The sequence below is a fragment of the Lampetra fluviatilis genome, chromosome 70 (assembly GCF_964198595.1).
Source record: "Lampetra fluviatilis chromosome 70, kcLamFluv1.1, whole genome shotgun sequence".
In the NCBI taxonomy this organism is placed as follows: domain Eukaryota; kingdom Metazoa; phylum Chordata; class Hyperoartia; order Petromyzontiformes; family Petromyzontidae; genus Lampetra; species Lampetra fluviatilis.
Genome location: NC_136344.1, coordinates 387,539 through 400,331, shown reverse-complemented (window position 1 = coordinate 400,331; position 12,793 = coordinate 387,539). Strand labels below are relative to the sequence as shown.

At 55.7% G+C, this 12,793-nt stretch overlaps 1 protein-coding gene across 1 annotated transcript in view; it reads right to left on the bottom strand.

Moving 5' to 3' along the window:
- Positions 1-12,793, bottom strand: part of LOC144952812 (large neutral amino acids transporter small subunit 2-like) — a 50,632-nt gene that overhangs the window by 24,079 nt on the left and 13,760 nt on the right. Inside the window, exons 2-5 of the mRNA XM_078883280.1 lie at positions 8,682-8,734; positions 6,023-6,087; positions 2,876-3,080; positions 846-1,025 (exon numbers count right to left, since the gene is read on the bottom strand). Of these exons, the coding sequence (XP_078739406.1) occupies positions 846-1,025; positions 2,876-3,080; positions 6,023-6,087; positions 8,682-8,734 (503 nt within the window). The remainder of the gene's footprint in view (positions 1-845; positions 1,026-2,875; positions 3,081-6,022; positions 6,088-8,681; positions 8,735-12,793) is intronic.

Here is a 12,793-nt window from a genome sequence, read left to right as displayed (position 1 = left end):
CTGGGCCGGTTGATCTGGCTGATCTGGGCTGGTCTGGCTGACTTGGCTAGCTAGCTTGGCTGATCTGGCTGGGCCGGTTGATCTGGCTGATCTGGCCTGGTCTGGCTGACTTGGCTAGCTAGTTTGGCTGATCTGGCTGGGCCGGTTGATCTGGCTGATCTGGCCTGGTCTGGCTGACTTGGCTAGCTAGCTTGGCTGATCTGGCTGGGCCGGTTGATCTGGCTGATCTGGGCTGGTCTGGCTGACTTGGCTAGCTAGCTTGGCTGATCTGGCTGGGCTGGTTGATCTGGCTGATCTGGCCTGGTCTGGCTGACTTGGCTAGCTAGCTTGGCTGGTCCGGGCTGGTCTGGTTGATCTGGCTGATCTGGCCTGGTCTGGCTGGCTTGGCTAGCTAGCTTGGCTGGTCTGCCTGGGCTGGTTGATCTGGCTGATCTGGCCTGGTCTGGCTGGGCTGGTTGATCTGGCTGATCTGGCCTGGTCTGACTGGCCTGGTTAGCTAGCTTGGCTGATCTGGCTGGGCTGGTTGATCTGGCTGACCCAGGATGGTCTGGCTGGCTGGCTGTTCTAGCCGCCTGGTTGATCTGGCTGGGCTGGCTGGCTGGCCTGGATTAGCTAGCTTGCTTGGCTTTCCTGGCTCTCCTGGCTCTCCTGGCTGATCTATCTCGCCTGGGCTGGTCTGGCTGGCTGGCTGGTCTAGCCGCCTGGTTGATCTGGCTGGGCTGGCTGACTGGCCTGGATTAGCTAGCTAGCTTGGCTTTCCTGGCTTTCCTGGCTGATCTGTCTGGCCTGACTGCGCCTGGGGCCTGCCACGAAAACGAATTGGCCTCAGACCGGGAGCCACGGACCCGGAGTCCCGTCGGCCAGACGACTCACGGAGGCAGAGGGCGGCCAGCAGGCTGAGGCCCACGTCCGGGCCAGGGCACGAGGGGAACAGCGGCTGCAGGACGTAGTTGGCGAAGGTGAGAGCGATCACCGCCTGGTTCGTGGGGTAGATCACGAGCAGGGCGATCCACAGGCGGAGGAAGCTGCGCACGTGAACACACACACACACACACACGTGAACAACAACCGCCATTCGCCACTAAGTGGCGGTGACGCCACCACGACGCTTGTGCCAGGCCAGGTGCATGTTGAGGCCACGTGAAGTGTCGAACGCCCGCTGGCAGGAGGTCACGGGGCAGACCCAGCAGGTGCCACGGGTCGACTGACCGAGATGACCGAGATGACTGGCTGATGCACCACCTGTGCCCCCTACTGTACCAACTTGCTGTGCTTTAGCCACCCGGCGCTCCGCTCGTTGTTGTGAGCGTCGCTCCTCCGCCCTCCGTTGTTGTTGGAGGGCGACTGCCTCCAACTGCCCAGTAGCGTCCTTCACGAGCCTCCTCCACTGAGGCCGATCTTGACACCGCTGGTACCGGTCATCGGCAAGTCCACTCAGCTCCACGTCCTCCTGTACCACATCACTCCATCTCTTCTCTAGCCCGTGCCGGGTTTTGATTCCTTACCCGTACCCGGCCGCACCAGGGTCACAAACGGGTACCCGTACCCGGCCGTACCCGTACCCTACCCGTACCCGGCCGGGTATCGGGTAGGGTACGGGTATCGGGTACCCGATTGCGACCTCTGACCCGGGCCCGCCCCCCCGCCCGCCCGCCCATCGCGAGAGCATCCCGAGCGATCGGCGCTAGCCGGTCCACAAACCTGTGACCCCCCCCCCCACCAACTCGGCGGGGGGGGGGAGGCGTAGATTTGCACGCGAGATGGAACGTGGACATGAGCGCCCCAACCCCCGTGTCTTCGAATATCAACGAAAGATTGGGACGCCCATTGCCCCCAACAACTCCCACGTGCCCCCCACGCTCACCCACCCAGCGAGCCCCCCACGCTCACCCACCCGTCAAAACCCCTTACCCACCCAGCGAGCCCCCCACGCTCACCCGCCCGTCAAAACCCCTCACCCACCCAGCGAGCCCCCCACGCTCACCCACCCGTCAAAACCCCTCACCCACCCAGCGAGCCCCCCACGCTCACCCACCCAGCGAGCCCCCCACGCTCACCCGCCCGTCAAAACCCCTCACCCACCCAGCGAGCCCCCCACGCTCACCCACCCAGCGAGCCCCCCACGCTCACCCACCCGTCAAAACCCCTCACCCACCCAGCGAGCCCCCCACGCTCACCCACCCGTCAAAACCCCTTCACCCACCCAGCGAGCCCCCCACGCTCACCCGCCCGTCAAAACCCCTCACCCACCCAGCGAGCCCCCCACGCTCACCCACCCGTCAAAACCCCTTCACCCACCCAGCGAGCCCCCCACGCTCACCCGCCCGTCAAAACCCCTCACCCACCCAGCGAGCCCCCCACGCTCACCCACCCAGCGAGCCCCCCACGCTCACCCACCCGTCAAAACCCCTCACCCACCCAGCGAGCCCCCCACGCTCACCCGCCCGTCAAAACCCCTCACCCACCCAGCGAGCCCCCCACGCTCACCCACCCAGCGAGCCCCCCACGCTCACCCACCCGTCAAAACCCCTCACCCACCCAGCGAGCCCCCCACGCTCACCCGCCCGTCAAAACCCCTCACCCACCCAGCGAGCCCCCCACGCTCACCCGCCCGTCAAAACCCCTTCACCCACCCAGCGAGCCCCCCACGCTCACCCACCCAGCGAGCCCCCCACGCTCACCCACCCGTCAAAACCCCTCACCCACCCAGCGAGCCCCCCACGCTCACCCACCCGTCAAAACCCCTTCACCCACCCAGCGAGCCCCCCACGCTCACCCACCCAGCGAGCCCCCCACGCTCACCCACCCGTCAAAACCCCTCACCCACCCAGCGAGCCCCCCACGCTCACCCACCCGTCAAAACCCCTTCACCCACCCAGCGAGCCCTCCAAAGATGTCCTTGACGTAGCTGTAATCGCCGCCGGACTTGGGGATGGTGACCCCCAGTTCGGCGTAGCAGAGGGCGCCGATGGCGGTGATGACTCCGGTGATGATCCACACAAGGAGGGCGACTCCCACCGAGCCGGCGTTCTCCATGACGCCCTTGGGGGACACGAAGATGCCCGAGCCGATGATGTTTCCTGGCGAAGCGGACGGGACGCAATGTTAGTGGCAGGGGTCGCAACCGGGTACCCGATACCCGTACCCTACAGGATGCCCGGGTACCCGTTTGCGACCCTGGTGCGGCCGGGTACGGGTAGGCCGTGAGTCGCCGTTTGTCACTCATTTCCCAACGTCTTGTCTCTTCTCACAGTTCAAGTTCCTATAATCAACCCACCCGCGCCTGCAACATGGCTTCATCCCAGAGGAGGTCGCAATCGGGTACCCGATACCCGTACCCTACCCGTACCTGGCCGGGTACGGGTAGGGTACGGGTACAGCCGGGTACAGGTACGGGTAGCCGTTTGCGACCCTGGTGCGGCCGGGTACGGGTACGGGTAGGCCGTGAGTCACTGGTGAGTCACCGTTTGTCACTCATTTCCCAACGTCTTGTCTCTTCTCACAATTCAAGTTCCTAGAATCAACCCACCCGCCATGCCTGCAACGTGGCTTCATCCCAGAGGTCGCAATCAGGTACCCGATACCCGTACCCTACCTGATACCCGGCCGGGTACGGGTACGGCCGGGTACGGGTACCCGTTTGCGACCCTGGTGCGGCCGGGTACGGGTAAGGAATCAAAACCCGTTTGCGAGCTCTGTCGGTGATCTAACCCAAGAAGGTTTATTATGAACAATTACACGTTGTGTTAATGAATAGTGTTGCCTCCCTATAACAGTGTGTGCGCCTCTATTGAACCATTACAGTTGTACACAATGTAGTGTACAATGTAGTGTACAATGTAGTATACAATGTAGTGTACAATGTAGTATACGATGTAGTGTACAATGTAATATACAATGTAGTGTACAATGTAGTATACAATGTAGTGTACAATGTAGTGTACAATGTAGTGTACAATGTAGTGTACAATGTAGTATACAATGTAGTGTACAATGTAGTGTACAATGTAGTATACAATGTAGTGTACAATGTAGTGTACAATGTAGTATACAATGTAGTGTACAATGTAGTATACAATGTAGTGTACAATGTAGTGTACAATGTAGTATACAATGTAGTGTACAATGTAGTATACAATGTAGTATACAATGTAGTGTACAATGTAGTGTACAATGTAGTGTACAATGTAGTATACAATGTAGTGTACAATGTAGTGTACAATGTAGTGTACAATGTAGTGTACAATGTAGTGTACAATGTAGTATACAATGTAGTATACAATGTAGTGTACAATGTAGTGTACAATGTAGTATACAATGTAGTGTACAATGTAATATACAATGTAGTGTACAATGTAGTGTACAATGTAGTATACAATGTAGTGTACAATGCAGCATACAATGTAGTGTACAATGTAGTATACAATGTAGTGTACAATGTAGTATACAATGTAGTGTACAATGTAGTATACAACGTAGTATACAATGTAGTGTACAATGTAGTATACAATGTAGTGTACAATGTAGTATACGATGTAGTGTACAATGTAATATACAATGTAGTGTACAATGTAGTATACAATGTAGTGTACAATGTAGTGTACAATGTAGTGTACAATGTAGTATACAATGTAGTGTACAATGTAATATACAATGTAGTGTACAATGTAGTGTACAATGTAGTATACAATGTAGTGTACAATGCAGCATACAATGTAGTGTACAATGTAGTATACAATGTAGTGTACAATGTAGTATACAATGTAGTGTACAATGTAGTATACAATGTAGTGTACAATGTAGTATACAATGTAGTGTACAATGTAGTGTACAATGTAGTGTACAATGTAGTATACAATGTAGTGTACTATGTAGTATACAGTGTAGTGTACAATGTAGTGTACAATGTAGTATACAATGTAGTGTACAATGTAGTATACAATGTAGTGTACAATGCAGTATACAATGTAGTATACAATGTAGTGTACAATGTAGTATACAATGTAGTGTACAATGCAGTATACAATGTAGTGTACAATGTAGTATACAATGTAGTGTACAATGTAGTGTACAATGTAGTGTACAATGTAGTGTACAATGTAGTATACAATGTAGTATACAATGTAGTGTACAATGTAGTATACAATGTAGTATACAATGTAGTGTACAATGTTAGGGGGCAATGGTAGTATACAATGTAGTATATAATGGTAATGGATAATGGTAGTATACAATGTAGTATACAATGTAGTATGCATTGTTAGTGGACTATGTAGTATACAATGTAGTATACAATATAGTAAAAATGTAGTATAAATGTAAATTTACAATGTTAGTATACAAAGTTATTATATAATGTAGTAAAAATGTTGTGTACACCACCCACCCACCCTCCCCACCCACACCACCCACCCTCACCACCCTCACCACCCACCCTCACCACCCTCACCACCCACCCTCACCACCCTCACCACCCACACTCACCACCCTCACCACCCACCCTCACCACCCACACCACCCACAGTCACCACCCTCACCACCCTCACTCACCACACTCACCACCCTCACCACCCACACTCACCACCCTCACCACCCTCACCACCCACCCTCACCACCCTCACCACCCTCACCACCCACACTCACCACCCTCACCACCCACCCTCACCACCTACCCTCACCACCCACCCTCACCACCCTCACCACCCTCACCACCCACACTCACCACCCACCCTCACCACCCTCACCACCCTCACCACCCACCCTCACCACCCTCACCACCCACCCTCACCACCCTCACCACCCACCCTCACCACCCACACTCACCACCCTCACCACCCTCACCACCCACCCTCACCACCCTCACCACCCTCACCACCCACCCTCACCACCCTCACCACCCACACTCACCACCCTCACCACCCACACCACCCACACTCACCACCCACACTCACCACCCACCCTCACCACCCTCACCACCCTCACCACCCTCACCACACCACCCACACTCACCACCCTCACTCACCAATAATGATCCCACATGCACTGAGGAGTCCAATTTCTTTCTTGAGACCAACTCCACCACCATCACTACCTCCATCACTACCTCCCATGCTGCTGGTAGTCTCTGTCTGTGTGCTGGTGGTGCTGCTGGTAGTCTGTGTGTCTGGGTGGTGGTGATGGTGGTAGTCTGTGTCTGGGTGGTGGTGGTGATGGTGGTAGTCTGTGTCTGGGTGGTGGTGGTGATGGTGGTAGTCTGTGTCTGGGTGGTGGTGGTGCTGCTGGTAGTCTGTGTCTGTGTGGTGGTGGTGATGGTGGTAGTCTGTGTCTGGGTGGTGGTGGTGATGGTGGTAGTCTGTGTCTGGGTGGTGGTGGTGATGGTGGTAGTCTGTGTCTGGGTGGTGGTGGTGATGGTGGTAGTCTGTGTCTGTGTGCTGGTGGTGATGGTGGTAGTCTGTGTGTCTGGGTGGTGGTGGTGATGGTGGTAGTCTGTGTGTCTGTGTGCTGGTGGTGATGGTGGTAGTCTGTGTGTCTGTGTGCTGGTGGTGATGGTGGTAGTCTGTGTGTCTGTGTGCTGGTGGTGATGGTGGTAGTCTGTGTGTCTGGGTGGTGGTGGTGATGGTGGTAGTCTGTGTGTCTGGGTGGTGGTGGTGATGGTGGTAGTAGCCTCTGTCTGGGTGGTGGTGCTGGTGGTCTCTGTGTGTGTCTGGGTGCTGGTGATGGTGGTAGTCTGTGTCTGGATGCTGGTGATGGTGGTAGTCTGTGTCTGGGTGCTGGTGATGGTGGTAGTCTGTGTCTGGGTGCTGTTGCTGGTGCTGTCAGTCTCTGTCTGTGTGCTGGTGGTGGTCTCTGTGTCTGGGTGCTGGTGGCAGTCTCTGTCTGGGTGCTGGTGGTGGTAGTCTGTGTGTCTGGGTGCTGGTGGTGGTGGTATCTGTGTGTGTCTGTGTGCAGCTGGTGGTCTCTGTGTGTGTCTGGGTGCTGCTGGTAGTCTCTGTGTCTGGGTGCTGCTGATGCTGGTGGCAGTCTCTGTCTGTGTGCTGGTGGTGGTAGTCTCTGTCTGGGTGCTGGTGGTGGTGGTAGTCTCTGTCTGTCTGTGTGTCTGGGTCCTGCTGGTAGCTGGTGGTAGTAGTCTGTGTCTGGGTGCTGCTGGTAGTCTGTGTGTCTGGGTGCTGCTGCTGGTGGTGCTGGTGGCAGTCTCTGCGTGGGTGCTGCCTAGACGATGCAGCGACCGAGGCGGGAGGAGGAGGAGGAGGAGGCGTCAACTCGGAGTTTGTAACCGAAAGGGCGCTAGACATTCGGGGTGCAAAGTCCCCGCGGACAGAAGTGCTGACTCGAGACCGTGACACGGACATCGTGAACTGCCCTGAGAGAGAGAGAGAGACACCCAGGATCTCAGTGTCTCCGACACGGCCATCGTGAGCCCCCTGAGAGAGAGAGAGAGACACCCAGACCCAGGGCTTGAACCCAGGCTCCCAGTGTCTCTGACACGGCCATCGTGAACCCCCTGAGAGAGAGAGAGAGACACCCAGACCCAGGGCTCGAACCCAGGTGTCTCAGTGTCTCTGACACGGCCATCGTGAACCCCCTGAGAGAGAGAGAGACACCCAGACCCAGGGCTTGAACCCAGGTGTCTCAGTGTCTCTGACACGGCCATCGTGAACCCCCTGAGAGAGAGAGAGACACCCAGACCCAGGGCTTGAACCCAGGTGTCTCAGTGTCTCCGACACGGCCATCGTGAACCCCCTGAGAGAGACACCCAGACCCAGGGCTTGAACCCAGGTGTCTCAGTGTCTCTGACACGGCCATCGTGAACCCCCTGAGAGAGACACCCAGACCCAGGGCTTGAACCCAGACTCTCAGTGTCTCCGACACGGCCATCGTGAACCCCCTGAGAGAGACACCCAGACCCAGGGCTTGAACCCAGACTCTCAGTGTCTCCGACACGGCCATCGTGAACCCCCTGAGAGAGAGAGACACCCAGACCCAGGGCTTGAACCCAGGTGTCTCAGTGTCTCTGACACGGCCATCGTGAACCCCCTGAGAGAGAGAGAGAGACACCCAGACCCAGGGCTTGAACCCAGACTCTCAGTGTCTCTGACACGGCCATCGTGAACCCCCTGAGAGAGAGAGAGACACCCAGACCCAGGGCTTGAACCCAGACTCTCAGTGTCTCCGACACGGCCATCGTGAACACCCTGAGAGAGACACCCAGACCCAGGGCTTGAACCCAGGCTCCCAGTGTCTCTGACACGGCCATCGTGAACCCCCTGAGAGAGACACCCAGACCCAGGGCTTGAACCCAGGCTCCCAGTGTCTCCGACACGGCCATCGTGAACCCCCTGAGAGAGAGAGAGAGACACCCAGACCCAGGGCTCGAACCCAGGTGTCTCAGTGTCTCTGACACGGCCATCGTGAACCCCCTGAGAGAGAGAGAGACACCCAGACCCAGGGCTTGAACCCAGGTGTCTCAGTGTCTCCGACACGGCCATCGTGAACCCCCTGAGAGAGAGAGAGAGACACCCAGACCCAGGGCTTGAACCCAGGTGTCTCAGTGTCTCCGACACGGCCATCGTGAACCCCCTGAGAGAGAGAGAGACACCCAGACCCAGGGCTTGAACCCAGGTGTCTCAGTGTCTCCGACACGGCCATCGTGAACCCCCTGAGAGAGAGAGAGACACCCAGACCCAGGGCTTGAACCCAGGCTCCCAGTGTCTCTGACACGGCCATCGTGAACCCCCTGAGAGAGAGAGAGACACCCAGACCCAGGGCTTGAACCCAGGCTCCCAGTGTCTCTGACACGGCCATCGTGAACCCCCTGAGAGAGAGAGAGACACCCAGACCCAGGGCTTGAACCCAGGCTCCCAGTGTCTCCGACACGGCCATCGTGAACCCCCTGAGAGAGAGAGAGACACCCAGACCCAGGGCTTGAACCCAGGCTCCCAGTGTCTCTGACACGGCCATCGTGAACCCCCTGAGAGAGAGAGAGACACCCAGACCCAGGGCTTGAACCCAGGTGTCTCAGTGTCTCCGACACGGCCATCGTGAACCCCCTGAGAGAGAGAGAGAGACACCCAGACCCAGGGTTATTGCCTTTGCGTGTAGCGGAGGTGGCGCCGCGGTTAGCGAATGGGTGTAAACTTGTCCTGGGCCTCCCCTAGGTCAGCTCAGCCTTGAAACATTTTTTGTATATAAAAAAATAATTCGTGATCTGTAGCAGTGGCTGTGGTGACACCACCCTACACCCCCCCCCCCCCTCGCGTGCCACAGTGCCGGTAGCCTTCATAGGTGCTGCTACTCGCTAACAGCACGCTCACAACAACGAGCAGAGCGCCGGGTGGCTAAAGCACAGCAAGTTGGCACAGTAGGGGGCACAGGTTGTGCATCAGCCAGTCATCTCGGTCATCTCAGTCAGTCGACCCGTGGCACCTGCTGGGTCTGCCCCGTGACCTCCTGCCAGCGGGCGTTCGACACTTCACGTGGCCTCAGGGTGCACATGGCCTGGCACAAGCGTCGTGGTGACGTCACCGCCACTTAGTGGCGAATGGCGTTTGTTGTGTTGTGTTGTTGTGTTGTGTCTGTATGTGAGTGTGTGTATGTGAGTGTGTGTGTCTGTGTATGTGAGTGTGTATGTGTGTGTGTGTTTGTGTATGTATGTGAGTGTGTGTCTGTGTATGTATGTGAGTGTGTGTCTGTGTGTATGTGAGTGTGTGTCTGTGTGTGTCTCTGTGTGTATGTGAGTGTGAGTGTGTGTCTGTGTGTGTCTGTGTATGTAAGCGTGTCTGTGCGTCTGTGTGCCTACGGAGACTTGCCCGACAGCCTGCTGGAGGCTACACCTGTGGGAACCTTTACCTTTTGAGTGACCCTGAGAAAAATGACAGCCCACCTGCCTAGAGTAGGGGACTGCGCTCATAAAACATTTATTTGCCGTGAGATTCCAATTGTTACGTAATTACAATTTATATTTTTTTATTTATTTCGTCTTCAAATTGTCAACAGGGTATAAGGGGGCTCTCTTCCGCTTGCTGATCTGCTGTGTGTGGCAGCTCGTTTATTTTATTGTCAGAAGCCCCCCTCGTCATCGCAAATAATAGCAGCTCAGAGAGACCCATAGACATACATAGAGACCCACAGAGACACACAGAGACCCACAGAGATACACAGAGACCCATAGAGATACACAGAGACCCATAGAGACACACAGAGACCCATAGAGATACACAGAGACCCATAGAGATACACAGAGACCCATAGAGATACACAGAGACCCAGAGAGACACACAGAGACCCATAGAGATACACAGAGACCCATAGAGATACACACAGATACATAGAGACCCACAGAGATACACAGAGACCCACAGAGATACACAGAGACCCATATAGATACACAGAGACCCACAGAGATACACAGAGACCCAGAGAGACACACAGAGACCCATAGAGATACACAGAGACCCATAGAGATACACACAGATACATAGAGACCCACAGAGATACACAGAGACCCAGAGAGACACACAGAGACCCATAGAGATACACAGAGACCCACAGAGATACACAGAGACCCATATAGATACACAGAGACCCACAGAGATACACAGAGACCCATATAGATACACAGAGACCCACAGACATACATAGAGACCCACAGAGATACACAACAACAACCGCCATTCGCCACTAAGTAGCGGTGACGTCACCATGACGCTTGTGCCAGGCCATGTGCACCTTGAGGCCATGTGAAGTGTCGAACGCCCGCTGGCAGGAGGTCACGGGGCAGACCCAACAGGTGCCACGGGTCGACTGACCGAGATGACTGGCTGATGCACCACCTGTGCCCCCTACTGTACCAACTTGCTGCGCTTTAGCCACCCGGCGCTCCGCTCGTTGTTGTGAGCGTCGCTCCTCCCCCCTCCGTTGTTGTTGGAGGGCGACTGCCTCCAACTGCCCAGTAGCGTCCTTCACGAGCCTCCTCCACTGAGGCCGATCTTGACACCGCTGGTATCAGTCATCGGCAAGTCCACTCAGCTCCACGTCCTCCTGTACCACATCACTCCATCTCTTCTCTAGCCCGTGCCGCGCCCGTTTAGCCCCCTCGATCCGGCCGAACAAAAGCTGTTTCGGCATGCGGTGGCTGGGCATGCGGGCTACATGGCCCAGCCAACGCAGCCTTGCCTGCCGGAGGAGCTCACCGATGGGACTTTGCCCAGATCTTTCAAGGATTTGTGAGCTCCTCACACAATCCAGCCTGCAGGTTAAACCCAGGATGGATCGTAGGCAGGCCAGCCTAAATGTTTCTAACTGGCGAAGATGCTCCATTAGGGGGGTCCACGTTTCGCAAGCGTAGAGAAGGGAGGGAATGACCGTGGCCGAGAAGACCTGAAGCTTCGTGCGGAGCGACAGACCAGGTAGCTTCCACACAGCGTTACGCAACCGATGAAAAGATATTGCCGCTCGACTGATTTGGAGTGAGACCTCTGCTGTTAAACCGGAGCCGGTCATGAGCACACTGCCCAGGTATGGGAACTCTCCACTCTCTCTACAACTGCCCCATCACCGATTGGAAGTTGTGGGGGTGGAGTGTCCGATGGTACAAAATACCCAGGCAGGTGCTTAGTTTTGGTGGGGCTGATGGTAAGGCCCCACCTCTTAGTGGCACGCTCCAGTTTCAGCAGCAGCGTCTCCAACTCCTCCTCTGAATGAGCAGCAATTACCAAACCATCGGCATACATAACGTGGTTGACCAATAGGGAGCCATCCCTTGACCGCACCCAGGCATCGATCAGCCTCCCATTGTATCTGTACCAAATGTAAATTCCTCCGGTACAGCTATTGAAGGCTTCACGAACTACGTGGTCAAAATAGATGTTAAATAATGTGGGAGCCAGAGGACATCCCTGTCGCACCCCAAGGTGGACAGGGAATGGCTCCGACTCCCGGCCACGTAGTTTTACCCGGGCCCGCTCACCACCATGAAGGTCCTTAATGAGCGTGAGCAGAGGGTCAGGGACTCCGAAAGCACGAAGAACAACCCAGAGCCCAGTCCTACTGATGGTATCATAGGCCTTGACCAGGTCAATAAGGCAGAGATGTAGGTCTTGTTGGAATTCCCTACACCTCTGCTGTAGCAGACGGACAGAGAATATGGCATCTGTGCAGGACCGCCCTTTCCTGAAACCGCATTGGGGCTCCGCAAGCCTCTCCTCAGCGTGCCTGGCAAGGCGATGTTGAATAATCCTTACCACGACCTCTCCCGGCACACTGAGGAGTGAGATGCCCCTGTAGTTGTTACAGTCTGTGCGGTCCCCCTTCTTAAAGAGGGGGACCAACCAGGGAACCCTTTCAATCCTGCGGAACCCGTCCAGTGGTCCAGACTGTTGTTATGATGTCATCTAGGGCAGTCTGTGCACAAACGCCACCCTCCCTCAGCATTTCGCTTGGGAGATCATCTCTGCCCGGTGCCTTTCCTGGTCTCAGACTCCGGATCGCCTTCAGTACTTCCTCAACAGATGGCACCTCAGCCAGCCACTTACAGGGGGTGACCTCTTCCAATATTTGAGGCACCGCAGCCTCAGCAGGGTTATCCCCACTTTGTGCCATGATGTTTTCCTGGCTGAGGGATTTCCCCTTCCCCAGGACCTCACAGAAATGCTCAATAAATCTGCAAACCTGTTCCTGAGGGTCGGAGATTGGATGACCATTCTTTCCTCTAATGATGGTGATAGGTGTGGCGCTGCAGGTTACTTTGTTGATGGAGTTAAAGAGCGATTTGTGATCGCGGGCCACTGAGGCAGAC